This window comes from Gracilinanus agilis, chromosome 4 (genome assembly GCF_016433145.1).
Source record: "Gracilinanus agilis isolate LMUSP501 chromosome 4, AgileGrace, whole genome shotgun sequence".
In the NCBI taxonomy this organism is placed as follows: domain Eukaryota; kingdom Metazoa; phylum Chordata; class Mammalia; order Didelphimorphia; family Didelphidae; genus Gracilinanus; species Gracilinanus agilis.
In genome coordinates this window covers 54198732-54222692 of record NC_058133.1, presented here as the reverse complement: position 1 = coordinate 54222692, position 23961 = coordinate 54198732, and the positions used below count along the sequence as shown (strand labels likewise).

The following is a 23961-nucleotide window of genomic DNA, read 5'->3' as shown; positions in this document are numbered from 1 at the left end:
TTCCTTCCCTCCCTCCTTCCTTCGTTCCTTCCTTCCTTCCTTCTTTCCTTCCCTCCCTCCTTCCTTATTTCCTTCCTTCCTTTCCTCCTTCCTTCCTTCCCTCTTTCCCTTGCTCCTTCCTTCCTTTGCTTCCCTTCCTTTCTTTCTCTTAATAACCCTTACATTCTATCTTAGAATCAACACTAATTATCAGTTCCAAGGCAGAAGGATGGTAAGGACTAGGTAACCGAGTTTAAGTGACTTGCCCATAGTTACACATCTAGGAAGTGTCTGAGTCCAGATTTGAACGCAGGACCTTCCATCTCCAGGTTTAGTTCTCTATCCTCTCAATCATGATTTTATTTTTATTTATTTTGTTAACACCTTCTCAATTATATTTTAAAACTCTTTTTGGCTCCCTTGGGGGTGTTGTAGGCTATAGCTTGTATATAGGCTACCCTCTGTTTTTTTTGCTTTGTTGTGCTTTATAGGCTACCCTCTGGACTAGATGATCCCTAAATGAATAAATGAATAAAAAATTTATTAAGTGCTTACTATGTGCCAGGCACTACACTAAGTGTTGGGGCTACAAAGAGAGATAACTACAAGAGTCCATACCCTTCTGAAGCATATCTAGTAAGAGAAGAAAACCCAGCTAAAGGAATGGTAGTCAAGACAGAGTATTCTGGATGAGGACCTCAGAAGAAATAGTAAACAGAGTTGTGGGGAAATTGATTGATTGATATGGCCTTCTCAGGTATCGTCTGATGCTGACATGATGACTATTCTCAGAGTTAGAGCTGATGGACTCTAATGGAAATGCCATTAGCTAATATAATAATAATAATAATAACTGATATTTATGTAGCTTTAAGTTTATAAAGCACCTTATATCCAGCCAATAGAAAGAAGGTGAATCGAGGGAGTCCTTGATAATACTGGGGATTTTCTGAAGACAGTCTGATGATATAATAAGATCTAGGTAATTGCCAATTGCTGATCAAACTGAGTTCTGTAAGGATTCTCAGGGTGCCAGGAACATAGAAGAGAGTAGAGTGGTGGATAGAAAGCCACACCATAATAGGTAATAGAGGGCCTGAGCAACTTTTCCTGGAAAGTGGTCCTGCAAAACTAAACCATCAAGGGGCAGCTGGGTAGCTCAGTGGAGTGAGAGTCAGGCCTAGAGACAGGAGGTCCTAGGTTCAAACCCGGCCTCAGCCACTTCCCAGCTGTGTGACCCTGGGCAAGTCACTTGACCCCCATTGCCCACCCTTACCACTCTTCCACCTATGAGACAATACACCGAAATTAAGGGTTTAAAATAAATAAATAATTAAAAAAAAAAAAAAACTAAACCATCACAATCTACCACATTGCCTACTAGGGAGTTAGATGGTCTCCCTAATGTGAAAGAGGAAAACCATTCTCTAGTTAGTCAAGTAGACTAGACAATAAGTTCAGAAGATGTTAAGTGGTGTCCATGTTGACTCACATGAAGGAGAACCTGGGTATTGGTCCTTACTAGATTGTTGATCTATCCTAGATACAGAGAGATCTCTCTTCAAATGGAGAAAAAAGTCTGGGCACATCCAAGCTGCTGCCAGGTCTCATCAGTTTTCTATTTGCACCATCTCTTGAATATGCCCTTTTCCCTCCTCTGACACTAATACCCCTCTAGTGCCAGCCCTCATCACCTCAGCCTAAATTATTGCAATAGCTAGATAGTGGGTCTGCCTGTCTCAAGTTTCTCCTTACTCTAATCCATTCTCCACTCAGCCTCTAAAGTGATTTCCTAAAGTACAAGCAAGTCTGATCATGTAATTCCACTCCCACATCAATAAACTCCTGTGGCTCCCTATTACCTCTAGAATCAAATACAAAATGCTCTGCTTGCCATTCAAATCCCTTCATAATGCAGTCCCTTCCTACCTTTCCATTCTTCTTACTCTCTCTGTCTAACACTTCCATTCAGTGACACTAACCTCCTGGGCTCTGGATATTTTTTCTGGCTACCCCCCGCCCCATACTTGGAATGTTCTTCTCCCCCCTCACTCTGATTTCCTTTAAGTCTTAACTAAAATTGAATTTTCTACAGGAAGTTTTCCCTAACCTCTCTTAATTCTAGTGCTTTTCCTTAGTTAATTAATTCCTATTTATCTTGTATGTAGCTTGTTTTGTATTTATTTGTTTGCATGTTGTCCCCCCCCCTTTAGCTTCTTGAAGATCTTTTGTCTCTTTTTGCATCTCCAGCACTTAGCATAGTGCCTGGCACATAGTAGGTGCTTAATAACAATTGATTGACTTATCGACAGGAACACATTCTGTCTTTTCAAACATAGTGATTTTTTTTCCAGCTTCTGCTTAGTCGGGCAGCCACGGGCTTGGATTCCCTTTCTTTTATCCTCTATTCACCAGACTCATCTCCTTGCCTTCTTTTCTCTCTCTTCCCTTCCAGGAATGTGCCCTTGCATGGAAAGTTCCATCTCCCTGGCTATTTTCATACACTTTCCCAGTTCTAACATCTCAAAGGAATGTCTGACATCATCGCTGTGAGTGTCTCCAACACTTTTCCTCCCTCCCATCCCCCTGCTACTTTCTTTCCCAGCCATTATTGAATCCACCAAGCTGGCCTAATTTCACAAATGCATTTTTCTCTCTTGCCCCTGTATCCCTCCTCCACTCTGAACTTCTGGGGTCAGGTTGTTTGACAGATGCCAGACACTAAACTTGATCGTAGTTCTAAAAGGGTTCCATCCTTCTGTCATGAAGACAGTCAAATAACTCCCACGGAGGCAGAGATTAGACCTTGAAGGAGACAAATTGGCAAATTCTGTGGACTCAAAATATGTAGGCTCTTTGGGGTGCCCTGGGTAGGGAAAGAATTCTGTACTAATTGAATTTCAGATACCATAGAGAAATATCTAACAAGCATTTTGGGCAACACAGATCACAGCTGGGGCAAGCGGCATGAAACTTGTTCTCAAATCAACCATTTAAGGGGTACAGTAGAAAGTTAGAGGTGAGCCTGCGGGGAATATATCTTGGGGGTTGCCACTGGGGTGGAGAGGAGGAAACAGGCCATCTGTTAACTTCCTATTTTAACTATCTTTTTTTCTACTTAGGTACTAAATTCTGTTGTTTACATACACATATTTTGTCAAATGATGCCCTTCTCTAATGCCGGAGTGAGAAAAGGGACGAACTTTAATGTAATGCTATTATTTCAATTCTTTTCCCTGTGACATAGTACCAGTTACCCTACCCAAGTTATGGCTCTGGCAGAAAAAAGGTAGCTGCCTAGGAGGTGTAGGCAATTCTTGCCACTCCTGAAAGAAGGCTTTCCCTTTCTGTAATGGCGACAGATAGCCCTCCCAACTGCAGTCCCCATTGTGAAGAGCCTAGGTTGCCAGATTTCATAAGTTTGTAGTTCCATGGCAAATATAGAACACCTCTCAGACTCTGAAGCTCTTGGGTTCAAATCTCCTGCCTTTCAGAATCTTTGTCTTCCTCCACTATTTGCTTTTGCTCCCTTCTTCAAATGGCTTCCTCCAGTCTTTTCCTACTGGAATTCTTCCCATCCTTTAAAGCCCCAGTCTAATGTCACTTCATTTTTGAAGGCTTTCCTGACTTTGCATCCCTCTCAAGTTGGGAATGAGTTTTTCCCTCTTGAACTTCACTTATCAGGATACAACTTTATACTATAATTTTATGTGTCCGGTAAATTCTGAGCTCCATGAGGAATGGGATTATGTCTTTTGGTGATCATGTCTTTTTGAGCAGCTTACACATTGCTTAACAAAAGTTAACTTGAGTTGAAAATGGCTTCCAAAATCTGGCTGCCACCTATCTTTCTAGTATTATTTTATATTTGTTGTTTAGGCATTTGGTCGTGTCTGACTCTGTGACTCCATGGACCAAACTGTCCGTAGGATTTTCTTGGTGAAGACACTGGAGTGACATTTTCTTCTTCAGTGAATGAAGGCAAATGGAGGATAAGTGGCTTAAACAGGGTCACACAGCTATTGAGTGTTTGAGGATAGATCTGAACTCAGGTTTTCCTGACTCCAGGTACAGTGCTTTATCCAATAAACCACCTAGTTGGCTTTAATTATTTATTATTAATTTAATTTAAATTAAAATTATCAGATTATTTAAAAAATTAATTCGAATTAATTAATTAATTGATAATCCCATTTTTCACTTGCCAATTCAGCCAAGCTAGTCTGCTTGCACATGGACATACTCCTACATGAACTTTTCATCTCTTGCCACTGTATCTTTGCCCAAATAGTCCTTGATGCCTGGAATTCATTACATCTTTCTCTCTGCCTCATAGAATCCCTAGCTACCTTTAACAGCATTGCTCAGGGGTCACCTCATACAAGAGGGCTTTGTTGATCCTCCCGATTTTTACCATTTTTGTCCCTCTTGAATTACTTCTTGAGACTTGGTTAATTAATTATGTGCATTACATTCCTCCTTTCCCTTTGGTAGAAATATAAATTCCTTGAAAGTGAAGGGATTAATTTTTATTCATTAGGTTGGAGTCAAGAAGATTCTATAACAACTTGAACTACTCCAAGTAGAATAGGCTAACTTCAGAAGTAGTAGGTTTCCCCTCATTGGGTGTCTTTAGCCCAGTGATTCCCAAAGTGGGCGCCACTGCCCCTTGGTGGGTGCTGCAGCGATCCAGAGGAGCGGTGATGGCCACAGGTGCATTTATCTTTCCTATTAATTGCTATTAAAATTTAAAAAATTTAATTTCCAGGGGGCTAAGTAATATTTTTTCTGGAAAGGGGGTGGTAGGCCAAAAAAGTTTGGGAACGACTGCTTTAGCCAAAGGTTTATACAATGGCTTCTTGTTCAAGTTTAGATAAGGCTGGATGGCCTTTGTACTTTCTTCTGATCCTGAGATTCATGGAATCATAGTTAGACAGTTGGAAGAGATCTTAGTCACTCTTTAGTCTAAACCATATATCCAAAGGAATATTTATTACATCCCTAAGAAGTAGATCCATGAAGATTCTTAAGGGGTTGCGGGCGGGGGGGGGGGGAAGAGGCTCAAACACCTCAAGTTATCATTCTACTCTTGGATACTTCAAATTCTCAAGAAGTATTTTTTTCTTATCTCAGGTCTAAACTTATCTTTTTTTTTTTTTTTTTTTTTTTTTTTTTTTTTTTTTTTTACAATTTCCACCCATCACTCCTGGCTCTGCCCTTTGGGGACAAAGAGTATAAGTCTAATTCCTGTTTCCACATGGCAGCCCTTGAAATACTTGAAGAGATGATTAATTTCTTTTTATCCAAGCTAAATATGCCCAGTTCTTTCAAATGATCCTTATAGGTCATGGATTCAATATCAACATCTTGGTCGCCCTTCTCTGGGTACTCCTCAGTTTCTTTCTATCTTTCTCAAACCATTGTGCCCAGAACCGAACAAGCCCAGATGAGAGCTGACAAACACAGCGTGGGTAGGACTATCTATCACCTTCCTATTCCTGGAAGCTATAACTCTCTTAACATAACCAAAGATCGCATTGGCTTTTTTGCCTGCCATATCACACTACTGACATATTGAGCTTGTAGTCCACTGAAATACCTAGATCTTTTTCAGATCAACTAGCTATATAGCCACATATCTCCAGTGTTACATTTGTGAAGTTGACTTTTTGTTCCCAAATGCAAGACTTTACATTTATCCCTAATGAATTATCAGGCCAGGGCACTAGCCCAGGGATACATTCAATGAATTAAAGTTGTTCAAGTTTAGATGGGGCTGGATGGCTTTTGAGCTTCCTTCCAAGCCTGAGATTCATGGAATCATAGATTTAGATAGTTGGAATGGATCTTAGTCACTATTTAGCCTAACCCATATATCTTTTAAAAATACACTTATATACCCTTTTAAAATATAACAAAACTTTATTTTTAAATGTCAAGAATATTTTTAGCTCGAGGGCAGATTCCCCAGACTTCGGTTTATTAACCTCTGCTCTAGCCTGCCAGAATCCTTTCAGGGTCTGTGCCATCCAGTATGTTAGTGATGTCTCCCACTCTTGTGCCACTTGCAAATTTCATGAACATACCAACTATGTCTTTATCCAAGTTGTTGATAAGAAGGTTAAATAGCATAGATCACCCATTACTCTTCTAGAGACTTGCTGTGTTGACATGGAACCACTCTTTTAAGTCATCCAACTGGTCCTGAATCTACCTGATTATATTGTCATCTAATCCACATCTAATTTCTCCACAATTGTAGGAGATATTTTATCAAAAGCTTTCCTAGATTTTCTAGTTAAATTCTGTCCGTGGCATTTTCCTCATCTATTACTTGAATAATCTTGTCAAAAAAGGAAACAAGAACTGTATCACTTGGTCTTGAAGAACTGAGTGACTCTTTGTAACTATTATTTTCCTTTAATCAACCAAGATTTCTTTAATAACCCTTTTTTCCCCCAGGAATAGAAACTAAGTTCATTGGCCTATAGTTTATAGATTGTCCTTCTGTCTTTTTAAAAAATAGGGACAATATTTGTACTTTTCCATACTTATAGTACTTCTCCCATGTTCCATGATCTTTTAAATATCACTGATGGCTCAACAATTACATCCGCCGTCTTTTTTTTTTTTTTTAAAGAAGCCAATGGTTTTAGCATCGTTCTCCTGTCCATGTGTTCTAAATTAAGATGGTGATTAGTATATTCCAAATTCCCACTGGGTTATGGAGGCAATGTTAAGGCATTGCTAGAAATAGCCAGGTTAGATAGTAATAATCCTGGCACAGACATGGAAGCTGCTGCTTCTGCTGCATCTTCTTCTCGAGGTTTCCAGACTGTGGAGTCGGCAACACACGGTTCCACCATACGTGACTTCCTCACAGAGCCAGGAATCACAGTAATGAAATGAAACCGGATCTAATGAGATAGAATGCATCATCCTCTGCTTTGAGGCCAACAACAAATTGTGAAGGCGTGTTCGGTGGAGATGGCAAAGGCACGGCTTGGCTGAGAGTTGTAGGGCATGACCTTACCAACCTTAAGCATGATTGAGGGCTGCTTTGTTCCTTCCACTGAACCAGAACTCTCACCCTTTTCCAAGGGAAGGTGGACTGTATGAGGATCAATGAAAGACATCCTTAGAGGGTTTTTGTTTCTTTTTCCCAAAGAACCCTTTGCTATCATTTCGCTTATGTCATTAATTCAATTGAACAAACACCAATTAGGTCCTTATTACAGGAAAGATGCTCGCTAGGTGCTGAAGGTGAAATAGGAATGCTCTGGCCTCAGAAGCTAATGATAATAATTGACATAATATGTGATGGTAGTAAGGGGTCAGGTTCTGTGAGCATTGGATCATGGAGGCAGTGTAAAGGCATTGCTGGTGGTCCATTAGCCATGAGGTCATTGGACAAAGCTTTTAAGTGTGTTAGCCTGCTTAGTATGGATCTGTAGTCGAGTGAACCCCAACTCTCAACCCTTTTCAGCTTCACAGACTTGCTCCTAGAGTTCAGCAGTATGAAGGTGGCTTGAGATCGTAGGCTGTGCCCTAGCCCACTACCCTGGACCACTGCTTTGGCCCATATCCTGGCTCCTCCCAAAGATGCCATCACTCCCACCCCGGCCATAAGGCTCCCTCCCTAGTCCTGGCCTTAGTTCTACGGGCAACTTCTGATCTTTGTCCTTGTTATAAGTTTTCATCTTTGATAAAATAGCATTTCAACTGAACTGGGCTTCTTAATGGAAAATTTTACTTAACCAGGAAAAAGTTTAATCTAAATAGCATCAGGTCACAAAACCATCTCACATTTCTTTTTTCATCTTTAAGCACTCATTACTAAGTATTTATTTTGGATCTTCTACTTATTTCTGTATAAAGATAAAAACAAAGTAAGAAAGTTAAAAATTCTTTATTTCAAACAAAGAACAGGTACAGCATTATAAAGACTTGTTGGAAAACATGAAATATGTAATATTTGTCATTTGTTTCCTTTGTGAATTATGATCCCACATAAACATCAAAGGAGAATGCTATCTTCCCTCTCCCCCTGCCCTCATTTTTAATGCAAATTATTAACTAAGCAGGTGTGGATATAATCTTAAAGAAATGACCCTGGTGAAATAACATCTCTTACAAACTCTCAGGTATCTTTCCCAGGAAGAGACTGTTCATCTCCTCAACTAGTCAGATGAAACAGCTGGATCTAGGCCAATTGGAGCTGCCAATGTGATGAGAACAAGAAACCAACTTTCCTATATCCGGGATTGCATGACAGTTTCCATCTATGGGGGGGATCCATAGCTCAGTTTCATTCTGTACAAACACAAAGGGAAGACTGCAAATTCATAATTTTACCACAGGTACTATTAGCAAATATTTAGAAAAATAAGAACTAGCTTGTTTCTCATGGTAAATTAACCTGAACACCTTTAAAAAATCATTAAGCTCAGTTCCCAGAAGAGTAAGCAATGAAAGATACAATTAGGAGATGATCAACTGAATATTATCTACCCAAGACCAATAAATTAGTGGGTTATCTCTGTGCTGACACTTCCATGCTTAATGAAATGTTTTATAAGTGATGTTTGCTGTCATCATTAGGGAATCAAGCACAGTGATAGCCAAAGGAATAAATTATGTTGCATTTGCTTTTATGAAGTAAATATACTTCTTTCTGAAAGCACACACATACAAGACAAACCTCTTTTGATGTGTGAATGCTAAATAAACAAACTAGATGGTGACCAAATATTTGCTAATTTGACAGATTTCAAACTCAGTATGAACATTACATACAAAAATGAATTTCAATAAGATATTTTTGCTATACTCTTCAAAAATGGTTGGGACTGTTCTTATTGGGTGACAAGATAGCAAACAAGGCCCTATAAAATCTAGTCACGCCAAACATTCCTAATTTGCAATGTACATTTCTCTTAGGGGTTGGAAGCATCATTCCTTTTTTCCTTAAAGTTATGTTTAAAAAACATAAAAACAAAAAACAAAACCCCAAACCCTGTAAGCTTTTCCCCCCTTATTGGCAGTTAGAAGTTGGAATCCTATTCTCTTTCAGATGTTTCCATTTCTAAATACTCTCTTCATGCTTTTTAAGCAATAGCCATACTTGGCCCCTACAACAGCAAACACTTGCCCTACCCTGATTTTTGTTAAGCAAAATGAAATCAGGGCTGAAATAAACAACAAATCCAATGCCCATTGTTGCCAAAAAGCCTATAGACTACTTGTCATGAAGGTAACAGAGCTGGGAGTCAAAAGATGAATATTGTAGCAATATGTCAGTTTTAGCAATGAGCCAGAAAGAATGAATCCAGCTATACATCTAATTCTGCTGAAGGAAACTCGTGTCAGGCTATTCTAAATCCAGAATAAGGTGCTTGTGGGTGCAGAGATTTCACGATGTTACAGAGAAGAAAAGGGGACTCCATTTGTACACTGATTACTCCCACATTTCCAATAAGAGAAAACTGGACACTTCCCAAATTTCTTAGTGTTGGGTATTGGTTGGAAATTGTTTTCCGCATTGAGCTGGGAAGGTCAAACACGGAGTGCAGGCCTGGTTACTCGGACAGATTTCCTTGTATCAGTTTAGTACAATGACAGAAATCAGAAAATGACATATAAGGGAAGATCTTGATATAAATCTAGTTTTAATGATGTGAAGTATTACTGAAAAAGAGTTTTAAAGCATCTGGTTCCCGCCTTTTGCCTCTCACCAGGAATGTATGTACAGGAAAAGAGGACTCAACTCACTAACATGTATGTACAGGAAAAGAGGACTCAACTCACTAACATTTTTAATGACAGTGTGTCTCTAATAAAATACATTGAAAATCAGCCTGGATTCAAAGTTCTTTGATTCCAAGTAATTTTCATTCTGAACACTGAACACTGAAGAATGATTCAATATTGCTGCATTTGATTTCAAACACCCTTTAAGTGAAAAATGAAGCATGTCAATGGAAGGTGGAGCTGGTGGCAATCACAAGAAGACTACAGAAGATGCTCTTAGAGTTCTAGAGTCCCTACAGAGTTTTCATTGCAAATAGAACCTCCCAAATAACTTTTCAGAATGTAAACACTTAAATAAATAATCTGTTTGCTTCAGGACTGACCCTTTCTCAAATGCTAGTTTTGGAAAGAAGCTATTATTGCAAACTAAGGTGCTCCGTCAGTTTGGACACACAGGCACTCTTAAACACCGCGGAGCCCACTCCCAGGCCTGATGCAGAATGCATTAACTCAGTCATGGGAGAAACTGCTCAAAGTCCCTCATCACCTGATTGGGCCGTCAGTGTGATGGAACATCTGTTTTACTTTTATTCAGTCTAAACTGTGCAGAGAAATCTTTCACTTCGAAGTTTCCATTGTCTGCTTCCCTTGCCAGCCAGTAGAATACTCTTGGCTGAAAGGCTTATGGTAAGGTCACACAATGTATGCAAGTGTGTCTTATAGGGGGTTGTGCATCTCTCCAATAGGCCTTTGAAAACCCCCTAAAAGAAGTGAGAAAAAAAAAGTTAACCTTATACTCCAGGTCTGACACACTCTTGCTCCAACCCTTAAATGGTGATGTTGGGGTCTAGTTTCATTCACTTACAGAGTTCCTTTTCATGTCCTGGACAGAAACAAGTGCCAATCATTTTGTCTAATAAGGTCATACCAACATTCAAAGGGAAACCACTATCATACAAAAGATCTTAAGTTGTTTAAGAAAGAGATAGAGATCTGGGGATGTTTTTCGAATCTCCCCAAAAAGTTTTGGGGGTGTACATTTTTGGCAGTCATGCTATGAGGAATGCTTTGAGCTCATCTTGAGACATTCAGTTCATGAAGGGGTGATAGCAAAAAGGCAAATGGACAGAGACACAGACTGGGAGATAGGATTGTGGTTTCCCTACCATTGTCAGTAATTCATATGCTGATAGTATAGCTACCAGCCTATAGTTTCCTACATTGTTCTCCATACAGTTGTGGCTGATCCTTGAGTATGAATTACTCAGGCTGGGGCTCAGGTGATGAATTGGGGAATTTGTCTGATGAATTGGTCCAGTGGCTCCAGGAAAAGTTGGATAAATCATACAGGGTGAAGTCACTACTTTGTGCCAGGGAAAAAAAGAAGCCCATTCAGTGAATGGTTTCTTCTTGACAGGGTTAGAGATCAGTGGAAAGAGATAGAGGATTCTGGTAGGTCCTATTTTTATTGCTCAGAGCATAAAATAGTTATAATAATTGATGGCAGTTATCTAACTTCAAATTCTTCAGAGAATTACAGGGTGAATTTGTTATCCACCTCCCAATAGTAATCAAAATTATAGATAAGCTGAATTAGGTCACATGAAAAGATACAAGGAGATGTGTTAAGAGAAGACTTTTCTTGAGATGATCAATCTAAGATTTCAGGCTTATAGCAATATGCTTTCTCCCATCGTTAAAGTTTATAGTACTCAGCAAGGAACACAGAGGTCTTTCCCATATTTACCTACTTGATAAATATAAAGAGAAATTGAAAGAGTATTCAGTAAGAGACTGGGTTTTTACAGCTTTTAAAGTGATATAAGGAATAGAGAGAAAGGTTAACTAACCCTTAAAGTCTCCAGATTCCTTCTTGGTACATGTATCTCTTTTCCAGAGAAGTTAGGCTGATTTCCTGAGTGATCGTCTAACTTCAAGGAAATGGTATTTGCTTAGAGAAAGGCTTTGCTTTTACAAAGGGTTAGAAATATTAGCAAGACTTCAAAATCTTGAGTTCAACCCAGTTTCACAAATATAAAGATAATAACATCACAAACAGAAAGTTAAGCATTGAGGGTTGACGGAATTTTTATTTTTCCTCTCCTTGAAAGAAGAGAGAAGGATGGACCAGGATTGGCCTAACAGGAAGGGGATAAAATCTAACAAAGAAAAACTGAATCTGAGAGCCAGCAAATGTTTTATCCATGTTGAGGTTTATGAAAGGAGAAGAAAATGCCATAGGAAAGGCTAGAGGAAGATAACTGCTGTAAATGGAATCAGAAATATATGTCAAAGAAAAAAAATCCACATGGGAGGGATGATGTGAAGAGTGTTCCTTTCCATTTTTAAGATTTACTAAAATACAGTGTGAGTGGAATGCAAACGAAAGCAGCAGTCATTTTTAGGGAAGTGAAAGATCTAACTCTGTCACCGTCTCCTCCATGGTGAATATGGAAACTTGCCACTTTTGTCAAATGGCCTTCCCTAGCAGGTATGTGTGCTGCTCTTGACATGAGCAAACAATCGGTTTTCAGAAGAAACAGCTTGCCTTGGTTATGGGCCACGCTGATTCCTATCAGTTGGAGTTACTCCATCAGTGCAATAATCAGAAGGAACATCCCTACCCCCGCCCCACCCCCAGCGTTTCCCAACAAATACAATGAGGTATTTATCTGCAGGCCAGGATCCAAATAAGCTATCATGGAAGAGAAGACCAGAGCACATGCAAACACTCCCTGGGAATTAATTGAATGAAGCTATATGAAAGCGAAGCCTTTATTTCAGTGTCCCACAATGTTTTCACAGCTTTAAAAACTCTCATTACTTTAGCTAGTTCTTCCTCCAAAACTCGACATTAAACTTTCCTGTACTCCTCTCATTTTCAAATTACTAAGGAGAAGAGAGAAATTTTACCCCCTCCAATATTAGCCCGGTTCCTCTCTTCTCCACCTCGCCCCCCATGCGGCCTTAGAGTGTCAGACTTATTAGAAGGCGGACTTGAGAAGGGAAAGAAAACCTCTGTTAAGGTTAAATGTCACCGCGGAGGGCTCTTCCACTTAACCTTAACCTGGTCAGAAGCTGGGTTGTTCGGGGCATTTTCGAAACAGTTGAGCAGTCCTGGAGGACTTTCGGCCGTTGGCTTTGGAGAGCCTTCATTTGGATAAACAGCGGCCCGAGAAGGGGCAGTTCCATAACAACAAATTTAAAAGTCCGGCAGCCCCGAGCTTTTTCTGCTTTACAACCTCATGGGACGGCCCCACTTGCCACTAAGCCCAGAGGCCCCGGGAAGGCAGAGCGGAGGAGGCCGCCTTGAAGGGCGGAGACGGGAGCTAAAGGCGAGCGGAGGGCCCAAAGGCAAGGCCGGAAGAGCGCCCGCCCGAGGGGAATGTCAGAGGAAGCGGGAATCCCGCCACGGGCTCCGTGGGACAGAAAAGCCCAGCTCCGCCTGTTGGCAAACAGCAGGGTTCCTCTGGGCCTCCCTCCGTGTCTCGCTCCCACGGGCGGCCCCTGGAGTCTATCTCTGAGGCGGCACGATGCGTCCGTGCGACCCGCAGCCCATCGGCACGCCGGTGGCCCAGGCACTCGCCTATTACTGCAACGACTCGGTGATGGCGCTGACCACGTGAGCGGCCTCCGGGGCGGCGGGCCGAGAGCCAAAGTAGGGGCCGGTGTGGTTCCGCTGATGATCCCGCAGGTACGGAGGAACCGCCGAGCTTTTGATGTGGAGAATCCTGGTGTCCATCACCTCGCAGTCGATCTGCATCATCACCTCGTAGTCCTGCCCGTTGATGACGTTCTCTGCAGGGAAGACAAAAGGAGGAAGGTAATTCGGGGAGCCCATCACGTGGTGACAAGTTCGGAGCACCGAGGATGGAGTGAACTGAAAAGAGAAATCTAGGGGGAAAGCGGGAGGGATTCCTCCAGCTCCTGAAAGCTAACCGGATTCCTAACGGGCCGCGGCAGCTGCAACCCGGAACCGAAGTCCAGTTTCCCTTGCTGCAGATGCTCCGCTGACTCCGCAGGGGGCAGCGCTGAGCCAAACCTAATGTGCATGTTCCCGAGCGGGAGCCGGGAAGCCAGGCTGGGTGAGACTCTCAGAGACGCGTCATACCGCTAGATGCACCCGGCCCGGGGCCCATCTCCCCGGTCCGCTGCTGTCTGGGTCACCGTTTACCTGAGCACTTCCCGCTGGCTCAGTCCGGACACCGGGATCCTCGTGACCCACCCCAGCCCCGGCCTCTCCTTTGGGCCCGACCTCCTCCTCTGGAATGTGAGCTCCTGGGGGGCAGAGCTTGCCTTGGACCTTACTGCACGCCCCCCCACCTTCCCCCCCGCCCCCCGGCTCAGCGCAAGCTGACACACAGCCAGCTCTCCGGAGATGTTCACTGGTGGACAGATTCCCAGCACAGACTGTGACTAGAAGCAGGCCACTAAGGCCGAGCCTCAGTTTCCCCACCGGCACGGTGGAAGTAATCCTGTCTGCATTGTCTCTCAGAATTTTTGTGAAAATGCTTTATAAATCTTAAACATTTTGTAGATATGAGTCACCAGTTTCTTAATTAGTAAGTCAATGGCTCCCTACATAAAAGTTCATCTCCCTCATCTGACATTCAAAGCCTTCTGCCAGTGGGTCTCCCCCTTGCCAGATTTGGTCCCTTCCACAGACCTTCTGTCTCTGCTCTGCTGGGCCCTGCCTTCTCCCTTCAGCTTCTTCTTAGAATGGCTCCTATAGGACCAGCAGCTACTGTGTGTCCTTGCCTTCTTCACTGACCCCTAAAGTCCAATCTGCATCTTCTCTAGGGTGCCACTGGGTGGTTCAGTGGATAAAAAGCCAGGTCTGGAGATGGGAGGAACCAGGTTCAAATTTGACCTCAGATACTTTCTAGCTGGAACCGATATTTAGTATTGATTCTAAGTCAGTAGGTAAGGGTTTAAAGGGGGAAAAGGAGTGTAAAGAGTTTAAAGGGGGAAAAGAGAAATGTGGAAAATAAGGCTGGAATTTGGAGGTCCTTGAATACTTGGACTTCACATTTGGCATATAATGGCAAGATATACAATTAGAATAATGAAGGGAAAGGAGGCCTTTGAAGGAAGTGTGGAAATGAAAGGTATTCACCTTGGAAAAAACTCAAAAGCAAGAGAAGGAATAACCATCAGGAAGATCATCATAGCATGTGAATGAGAGGAGGGGACCTTTGTTGCCATCTTTTGGTTTCTCTCTCATTAGTAACACCATTTCTTTCATCAGAGTACTTCCAATTATAAATAAAAAGTTATGAAGATATCTAAAGGAACAATGGCAGCTTCAAGGCATCTGACAGATTAGCCTCTTATCTGAAGCTATAGCTTAAAGCTTCCCTTCTTGACTGAACAATCTTCTAATTCTAGAATTCTTAATTTCAGCTTCAAAAGTTCTGGGTGCACTCTCACATCTAGCATCAACACGGGAATGGGAAAAGATATTACAAGATTTTAAGGTTAAAGCCAAAGCTTATTTCCATAATTTAAGATACTGAAGTGGAAAGTCCTGTCATGTAGAGTCCTTGGAAATCCAAACAGAAGGAAGCAATGTAGTTAAGCCCCTGTCCACAAAAACTCTTCCAACCAGACCTAGAAAATGCATTCAAATGAATTCTGAAAAGGTCAGGGTGAGTCCTTTATCTGGCCCAGTCAGGCCTAGAGAGACAGACAGGGAGGTCTATGGACACTAAGGATGGAGTTGAGCCAGGAGCATGCTGCTCATGGAGCATTCCTCCCAGGGAGAGGCTGTGTACCAGGGCAGAGAATGTCTCAGACACATACTTGGCACTACCAGCCCTGCACGGGTGACAGGGACAGATACAAACTGGTCATTTTGTCACTCACCATCTTGTTACCCACTACACAATTCTGGGTTACATATTCATGGTGGACCAAGAAGGGAACCTTTACAGAAAGGTGGTGCTCATGGCTTGGGAGGTCCTGGGGGTATCCTAAGAAAGGAGGAAGTTCAAAAGCAAGCAATTTCTCTGTGGGATTTCCTAGTGCTTGAATCGCAAACACTTGTTGCTCAGCCTCTTGCCACTGAGAAGACAATAACAGCCTGCTTCTCTGAGGTACCTTAAGGTTTACAAACTATTTCTCTCACAACACTATTACGAATTAGGATATACAAATGTTATAATCTTCTTTTCATGAACTGCCTATTCAGAGAAGGCTCAACCAATTAGACAGGTATTACACTTCAAGCCATGTAAATACAGAGCTGATGTCACCTAGGTAGGTTAAACCACTCAGGATAGTAGAGTCATAGGGCTTGTTCAAGACTTAAGAGAAATCATCTAATCCAGGCCCTCACCCCAAGACCATCCTTGGCAGATGATTTATTTTATTGCTAAAGACCTTTGGAAGAGACATTTCCACCACTTTAAAGAGGCTACTATTTTAATGCTAACAAGTGTTAGCTTTAATCTTTATTATTAGTTAGTTTTCTTCTGTTTTATTGTCAATGGTAATGGAGAACAGCTGGACATTACAATATCTCAATTAACCCTACCGTGTAGTTCAAGACCATCAATAAATTATTCCTCATCTGAGTAACAGAAAAGTATATCTAACCAGATTTTCTAATTTTTGGACCTCTACAATATCTATCAGCTGATTTGCTTTATCTGTAAAGAAATAAAAGTCTTCCTCCAAATTGGCTGATTTATTTAGAACAGGTGCCTTCTTTTTCCAACTGCAAAGAGATGGAAGAAACAAAGGCTAATTTGCTAATTCGTTCAGTCATTTCTTTTGGAGCATCTGACTAAGCTCAGATTCCAAGGGAACTTGTCAATCATTTCTTTTTGGAACTGAGGTTCCTTCCCTTCACCCCACACCCTAAGCACAACCGAAATGAGTTTTTGTTGTTGGTTTTTCCTTCTTTTTGGTATGTCCCAAAGCACAGAATAGCAGTTAATGGAAAACACATGGATCAGAGACATGTAATACATATTACTAATTTTTACTGCTTTCCTGGATTAACTCTGAATCCAGATGACAGTTTAAGATCAGACTAGACCTTCTCATATAGCAAAACCACCTGCATTAGTCATTAAATTAAATGTGCCCAGAATGGCTAGATCTTGGTGATAACTGTTCTCCTCCCTGCCCCCCCCTTTTTTAAATATCAATAAGCAACACTGAGGGAAGCCTGGAGGCCAAGTGAAATGAGAAGCAGTGATGCATTAGATTGGGAGGGAACACTTGCTACCTATGTGACTCTGGAAAATGACTTCCTCTCCGTAGGCCTTGATCACCTCATCTGTAAAATGATGGGGCTAAAACAGTTTCTAAAGACCCTTCTAGTTATTAATCTTTTGAATTTGGATTTTTCACCTGAGTCAGTTGTGACTAGAACATTAATTGTGATTTTAAGTTACAGTAGGGCTACATTTAAGCTACATCCAGGCTAGGCAGAGTCCACATTTAAAAAACAAAAACTCTTAGTTTTTGTCTTTAAAATTGATACTGAATATCGGTTCCAAGGCAGAAGAGAAGTAAGGGCTAGGGAGTTGGGTTTAAGTGACCTGCCCAGGGTCACATAGCTACGAAGTGTCTGAGACCAAATTTAAACTCACAACCGCCTATCTCCAGGCCTGGCTCTCTAACCTCCAAGCCACCTAGCTGCCCCTACAGAATCCACAATTAAGTGGCCCCTTGGCCCCTTTCTTCCAACTGTAACAATTCACTTGGCCAAGAGGTTGAAAGCCATAACTAGAACACATCCAAAAGGAGTGGGATTGTGAATTCAGGTGATCTCTTCTGAACAGGAAATCTGACCAATCTGTGCCAAGGCAGAAGATTAAACATTCACTGTGATCTTTGTTACTTAGACAAAAATTACTTCAGACTTCTATGAACTGTTTGGGGAGGAGAGACAATGCCAAGTGCAATTGGCTTTCACTGGCATGGCCTTTAGGATATATGCTATGGGTCTGCCTTAAACCAATGTAATTTTTTTTTTAACCCATAACTTCTGTGTATTGGCTCCTTGGTGGAAGAGTGATAAGGGTGGGCAATGGGGGGTCAAGTGACTTGCCCAGGGTCACACAGCTGGAGAAGTGTCTGAGGCCATATTTGAACCTAGGACCTCCCGTCTCTAGGCCTGACTCTCAATCCACTGAGCTACCCAGCTGCCCAAACCAATGTATTTTTTAATAATTCTGGCTAGGCAAGACTCAAGGCAAATGTTACCTTATAACAAATCCAACTATTGCCATGTAAAAATGAGGTTCACGGGTAATGTTAGCTTAACCAAAGGAGGAAAACCACCCATTTGGCCTCAGTAGAGCAGTTTCTTTTTGAAAAGGAAGAATAGATGACGGAAGGATGTTGTATTCTATTTATGACGTAATGAAAGAAAACTTATGCTGTGTCATCAGTCCAGTTCCCCATTCGGTTGGGTTACTGTAACTTATAATGTTGTAACACTTATAGAGTATCAAAAAGCTACCAACAAAACAGGAGTTTCTTTGGCTAAGAGTGAACCAAATGAGTCAATACGCTTTATCCAGAGAACCCAAGTAGTTAAAAGGGAGTTCTGGCTGGGAATGGAAAGAGGGGAACGAGGATGTAGATAGCCCAGGCTAAGACTGCGGTTAGAGAATAGTTTAGAATAGGGCTAGTAAACATTTTCTGAAAAGAGTCAGTAAACATTCTGGGCTTTGTGAACCAAGAGGCAAAATAAGAGATATTATGTGAATATTTATATGAGAAAAAACATTTCTACAAAAAATTGATTAAATTCAAAATATGCTAGTAACTTTTATTTTTGCAATACAGGTTTATTAAGAATAATTTGGGGGAACACTTTGCGTAGAGTTCAAAGACAATACTCATCAAAGGTGGTTGAAAATGTTCATTTGTTCACGTTTATTTGTAATGAAATTTTATATTTCATCTCTGAAAATGCCTTTTCACATGAATGGCTACTGCCAAATATTGACATCATTCCATGAGTATGCTATTTTAATTGAGCTGAAAAGCCAATAGTCTTAAATAAATTTTATTTTTCTGAACACATTTCTTGGGTTGTTGCAGTCATACATAATTTAATTGTCAATTTACCTCTGCTAAGTGGCTTTCCTTGTTGGTTAACAAGTAAACCACTTGGGAATTAACTATGGTTGCAGGTTCATTTTCATTTTTTAAAATTTTCTCAAGAAATTCTGCTGTAATAAGATATTGTTTAAAATTTTTTGATGTTTCTGACTGTTGCTTTCCTGTGAGGTGGGAATATTATGATAAAGACAGTCTGGTAATATGCCCATGTATTGTGTTCTTTAAGCACAACTATCATATATTGCATAACAAATGGTGTTTTGTCATCTATTCAATAACATAATAATCCACATTCCACTATATTTTAGAAAGGCTATATACAAAGTCCATCTTTCACATCATTTCTTGTTATGCCAGGACAGATATGCTTCAGTAATTTTTTTAAAAATGTCATGGCATGGTGATATGCATGGCACTGGAGATACTGTCAAGTTATAACTGCATCATTCCAGAGCAACAGTGCAAATCAATGACAGTGCCACATATGATGGTCCGTCACAACTTCTCAGCTCTGCCAATGAAGCGTGAAAGCATCCAGAGACAACATGTAGATGAATTAGTGTGGCTGTGTTCCAATAAAACTTTATTTATAGATGCTAAAATTTAAATTTCATTTAATTTTTGCATGTCATAAAATAATTTTTTTCCAAGCACTTAAAAATGTAAAAAACATTGTTAGCTCATGGGCTATCCTCAAAGAGGGAGCAGGCCATATTTGACCCATCAACTCTAGTCTACTGACCTGATTTAGAATATAAATATCACCCATTTAGAAATATTTTCTATGCATTTCCAGTCACCATGCACCACTGTGGTCTGAACTATGTGGTATTATAGACTTCATGAAGGGAAAGGGAGCAGATGTTAGAACTAGGAATCAATTTAACAGCAGCAAAAGAATAGGGAAGAAAGAAAAATGAATAATTTGGTATATTTCAGGGATCAGGAAGGTTCAGGAGACTGGACACCTCAAATTCGGGTTTTGTGGTAGGAGTAAAGAGAGAAGGAAAGAGAGAAGGGAGAGGGAGAATATGTCCTTAAGTTAAACATGAAGGTCCACTGGAATCATTCTCAGGGACAGGAATTGCCAAGAAGCTATCCAAAGACTGCAAAATGTAGGCTCTTGAGCTCAACTTTGCTGCCTGCAGTGAATTTTCTGGGTCACCAGAAAGTTCCCTGTGCTTCTTCCCATAATTTTTCTACTTGCTGGCAAAATCCTTTCTCATCCCTGGAGTTTTATCTCTTTAATTTAAGGCTTTATAACTGTTAAAATCAGATCTCACTGGGACTAACAGGGAGAGAAGGCAGTGACATATCCAGAGATTATCGGTCATTAATACTTTGGGATAAATGAAGAAACCAACCTTAACTATGGCACTTTCAAAGTTTATAGAAAGGCTTTCCTTACACCAATCAGGCTGATGGGCTAGAAGTCAGAGGAAGGGGGGAAGCTTGAGGACACTTGGGTGATTGGGTGGGAGGAGGCAGACCAAAGAGCAAGAAAGGGCCTTTGGAGAAATATTTTCCCATTTTTCTTGGGGTCAGCACTGTTCCTTGTAATTTTTGGTTTGTAGTGGCTAAGAATGAGAATAACACTAGAATAAAAATATTTTCTTACAAAAGGCAGGATAACAATCATCAGATTCTATAGAGTGTGAGATATGATTTGAGGAAGACAGTAAGTCATTTTGCATATCTAAACGTTGAATAATGATGACAAGGATGGTGTTTATTGAGATGATTCTGAAATCTACTGACTGGTGAAAGTCAAAAGTTTCTTAGCTGGAAAAGAGAAAGGTTTTTATATCTGAGTAGTGTTCATTGGTATAAATAGTTGCAGACTAGTGCTGGGTTGTTGACAAGTTCTTCCAAGTCCTCTAAACAGAATGAGATGAAAAATAGGTCAAATGAGTCAGAAAAAAATATGTATGTAAATCCATATTAAACCAGGCAAATAAATCAGGAGAAAAAAACATGAAATATCAGACTTCAAATATCAGCAATAAAGTTTGACTTTTAAATCTCACAGGAATTGGGAAAGCCAGAGAAAGTGTCTGACCACTAGTGGTGGAAAAAACCCTAAGCACTGTGGGATTGGGAATGGCCTGTAAACACACGATGGAGGAATAGAGGCCTGCCAAGAGACTGTTAGGGTAATCCATCTGGGAGATGACTAATATGCAAATCAAAATCTTTAATGCAAATAGAACCGAGTGCAAATATGTTTTACAAAAAGTGTATTTAAAATCAAAATACATATATATATACACACACAAAAGATTTCATGAACACTTCACTTGCAAAGGAATGTGATAGCCTAAGTTTCAGATTGCCAGTTCAGAATTTCCAAGACATGAACCCTACACTTAGTATAAGAAACTTTGCTCTGTGCATATGAAATTGGATGCCGCGCAGGTCCTTCTGTATGACACTGGATAATCAGTGAATCGGTAAAAGATCTGGCAATGAGATCAATGGAGGAAACAATAAGAAGTCACAGATCTATGACTATGCCAATCACTGATGAATGGCCACAAAAGGGTAATGCATGAGATAAAGAAAATCTATAAAGATAAAAATGAAAGCCTCCCAAAAAATGAATAGGACTTTCAAGTCAGATAGTGGGTCAATAAGCAAAGTGCTTATTACTATTGCCAGGCACTGAGCTAAACACTAGGCAGACAAAGAAAGGCAAAAGCTGGTTCCTACCTTTAAGGAGCTGACATTCCAATGGGGGAGACAACAAGCACATAACTATGCAATACAAGACATCCAAGCACAGACAGAAGGTAATCTCAGAGGGGCAGCACTATAGTGAGGAAAGGGATCCTGCAGTTTGGAAGAGGAGGAGCTAGAGGTGAGAAGGGAAAAAAATTTCAGTTAATACAAATGCCCTGAGCTGGGAGACAGAGACCACAGTAGCTGCACTGAAGAATGAGTGAAAAAGAGTAAGAAGGCAGGAAGGGGCCAGGCTGTGAAAGGCTATAAATGCCAAACAGCATTTTCTATCTGGTGTTGGAGGTAACAGGACACACTGCTACTTCCTGAGATGGGGTTAGGCAGGGAGAGGCAGGAGGATGACAAGGCAGACCTGAGTTGTCTTTAGGAAAATCAATCGGGTTGCTGGTGATGAACCGGGGTGGGCAGAGACAGAGCTGGAAGACAAATTGGAAGTCTATTGAAATGGTTCAGGTAAAAAGTGTGTCCCAGAGTCAAGGTTATGTGAGAGAAGAAACAAGGTCACATAGAAGAAATGAGGGTGGTCGAAATGACAATATTTGACAAGAGACAAGACATGTGGTGAGAATGAGGAGTAGAGGACGACACTAAAATGGGGTACCTTCGACAGGAAAGTTAGGAAAAAGAGAAGTTTTGGGAGAAAAAACGAACTGTTTAGGACATATATCTGAGAAAACAAAAGGCAGTAGTGATGCAAGTGTAGTGCTCAAGAGACAGATTAGGGCTCGATACAAAGATATGGGAATCATCTCCAGAAAGAAGACAATTGCTGAATCCACTGGAACTTCTGAAATCACTAAATGAGAGAGTATAAAGGGAAAAGAGAAGATAGACCAGATTCAGTGGCCCCCATAATTAGGAATATTCTGACTCCAGGCCAAAAGCCTACCAGGATTTATGGCTTGCCTGAGGTGTCAGATATAGAAATGGAGTTTGAAGCTGAAGCCCACTGATTTTTCTACTCTAACACATTGTCTAACCTTACAGATGTGGACTTTGTGGTTGGCTAGGGTCATAAGAGGAGTAAGAGGCAGGGCCAAGAGGACATCTGCCTTTCCATGGGGTCCCAGAGGACAGATCTCAATGCAATGGGTAGAAGTTGTCTAGATGAAGATTTTGGCTTGAGGTAGGGGGGAAAAAACCAAACCTTCTTAACGATTAGAGGTGTCCAATATAGAATGGGCTGATGTGGGAGATAGACAATGGGCTCTTCCTCACTGAAGGCCTCTAAGCATCCAAGCTGGATAACCACCTTTATATTGAGGAGGGGATTCTTGTGCAGGTACAGGTTGGACTTGGGGACCTCTGAGTTTCCTTCTAGTTCTGACCTCAGAATAAGGTAACCTTGACAAAATAATGAGGTATCCAAGAACATGAATTAATAAGAAATATGATGGCAAGAAGCCTAGGCTAGGGAACAGAGGAGGGAGGCTGAGAGGACAAGACATCAGGGATATGAACCTGTAAGAGGTATGGAAGGCTATTTTGCAAGAAGGACACAACAGTGACCAGAACTCAGCAGCAGTGAAGGGTCATGTGGTCTGGGGCAGCCAGTACACAATGGGATAAGTCCAGGAATGTGAAGCCAAATTCAATGATATTGGTTTCCATGTATGCCTTTCCTCACAGAAGATTTTGGCTTGAGGTGGGGGGGGGAGGGGGAAACAAACATTAACAATTAGAGGTGTCCAGTATAGAATGGGCTGACGTGGGAGACAGACAGTGGGCTCTTCAGCACTGAAGGTTCCTAAACCAAGAGAGCATCCTGGAGCAAAGCCCCTCTAACCTCCTGTGTTCGTCTCATCACCTATAACTAGACTGAACAGGTAAAAAGGACCCTTGGATAGGAGATTAAGACCACCTTAGATGTCCTGAAAATCAGATACTCAACCGATATGATGAATGAGGGAAATAGGGGGAAGCCCAACAGTTGGATTTACAGGGAATTATGAAAGAAATGGTGATCACTGATCCTGAGAAGCTTACCCTCAAGGTGAGGAGGCAGAATGGTCATACATTAGTAAAAGAAATGAAGAAAACATACCTATCCCTATGTACATGTGGTTTATTTACATAGCAGTAAATAAAAACTGGGGATCAGGTACATATAGTAGCCCTACAAAAATCATCTTCTCACAAAAACAAGTCACATAGGAATATTATATTGCCTTGGAGGTGGAATTAGCTATCATCTAGTACAGTCCATTTATTTTACAAATTAGGAAACTAGGACCCAGAAAGGGGAAGTGACTTGTTCTAGAACACAAAGTAGAAATTAACAAAGCTGGGATTAGAACCTAGATGTTTTGGTTCTTAGTCTGAGGTTCTTTCCATTGTACCATCCCTGCTTCTCTTGGAGACAACTATTTCTTCAATGACTAGTATGAAGGACTTGGTGAATGACTTCAT

General features: G+C 41.0%; 1 protein-coding gene across 1 annotated transcript in view; it reads right to left on the bottom strand.

Moving 5' to 3' along the window:
* Positions 1-12508: 12508 nt before the first annotated feature.
* The window catches only part of ATF6 (activating transcription factor 6), a 230624-nt gene continuing 219171 nt past the window's right edge, over positions 12509-23961 (bottom strand). The window contains exon 17 of the mRNA XM_044674260.1: positions 12509-13527. Within this exon, the coding sequence (XP_044530195.1) occupies positions 13319-13527 (209 nt within the window). The 3' untranslated portion in view covers positions 12509-13318. The remainder of the gene's footprint in view (positions 13528-23961) is intronic.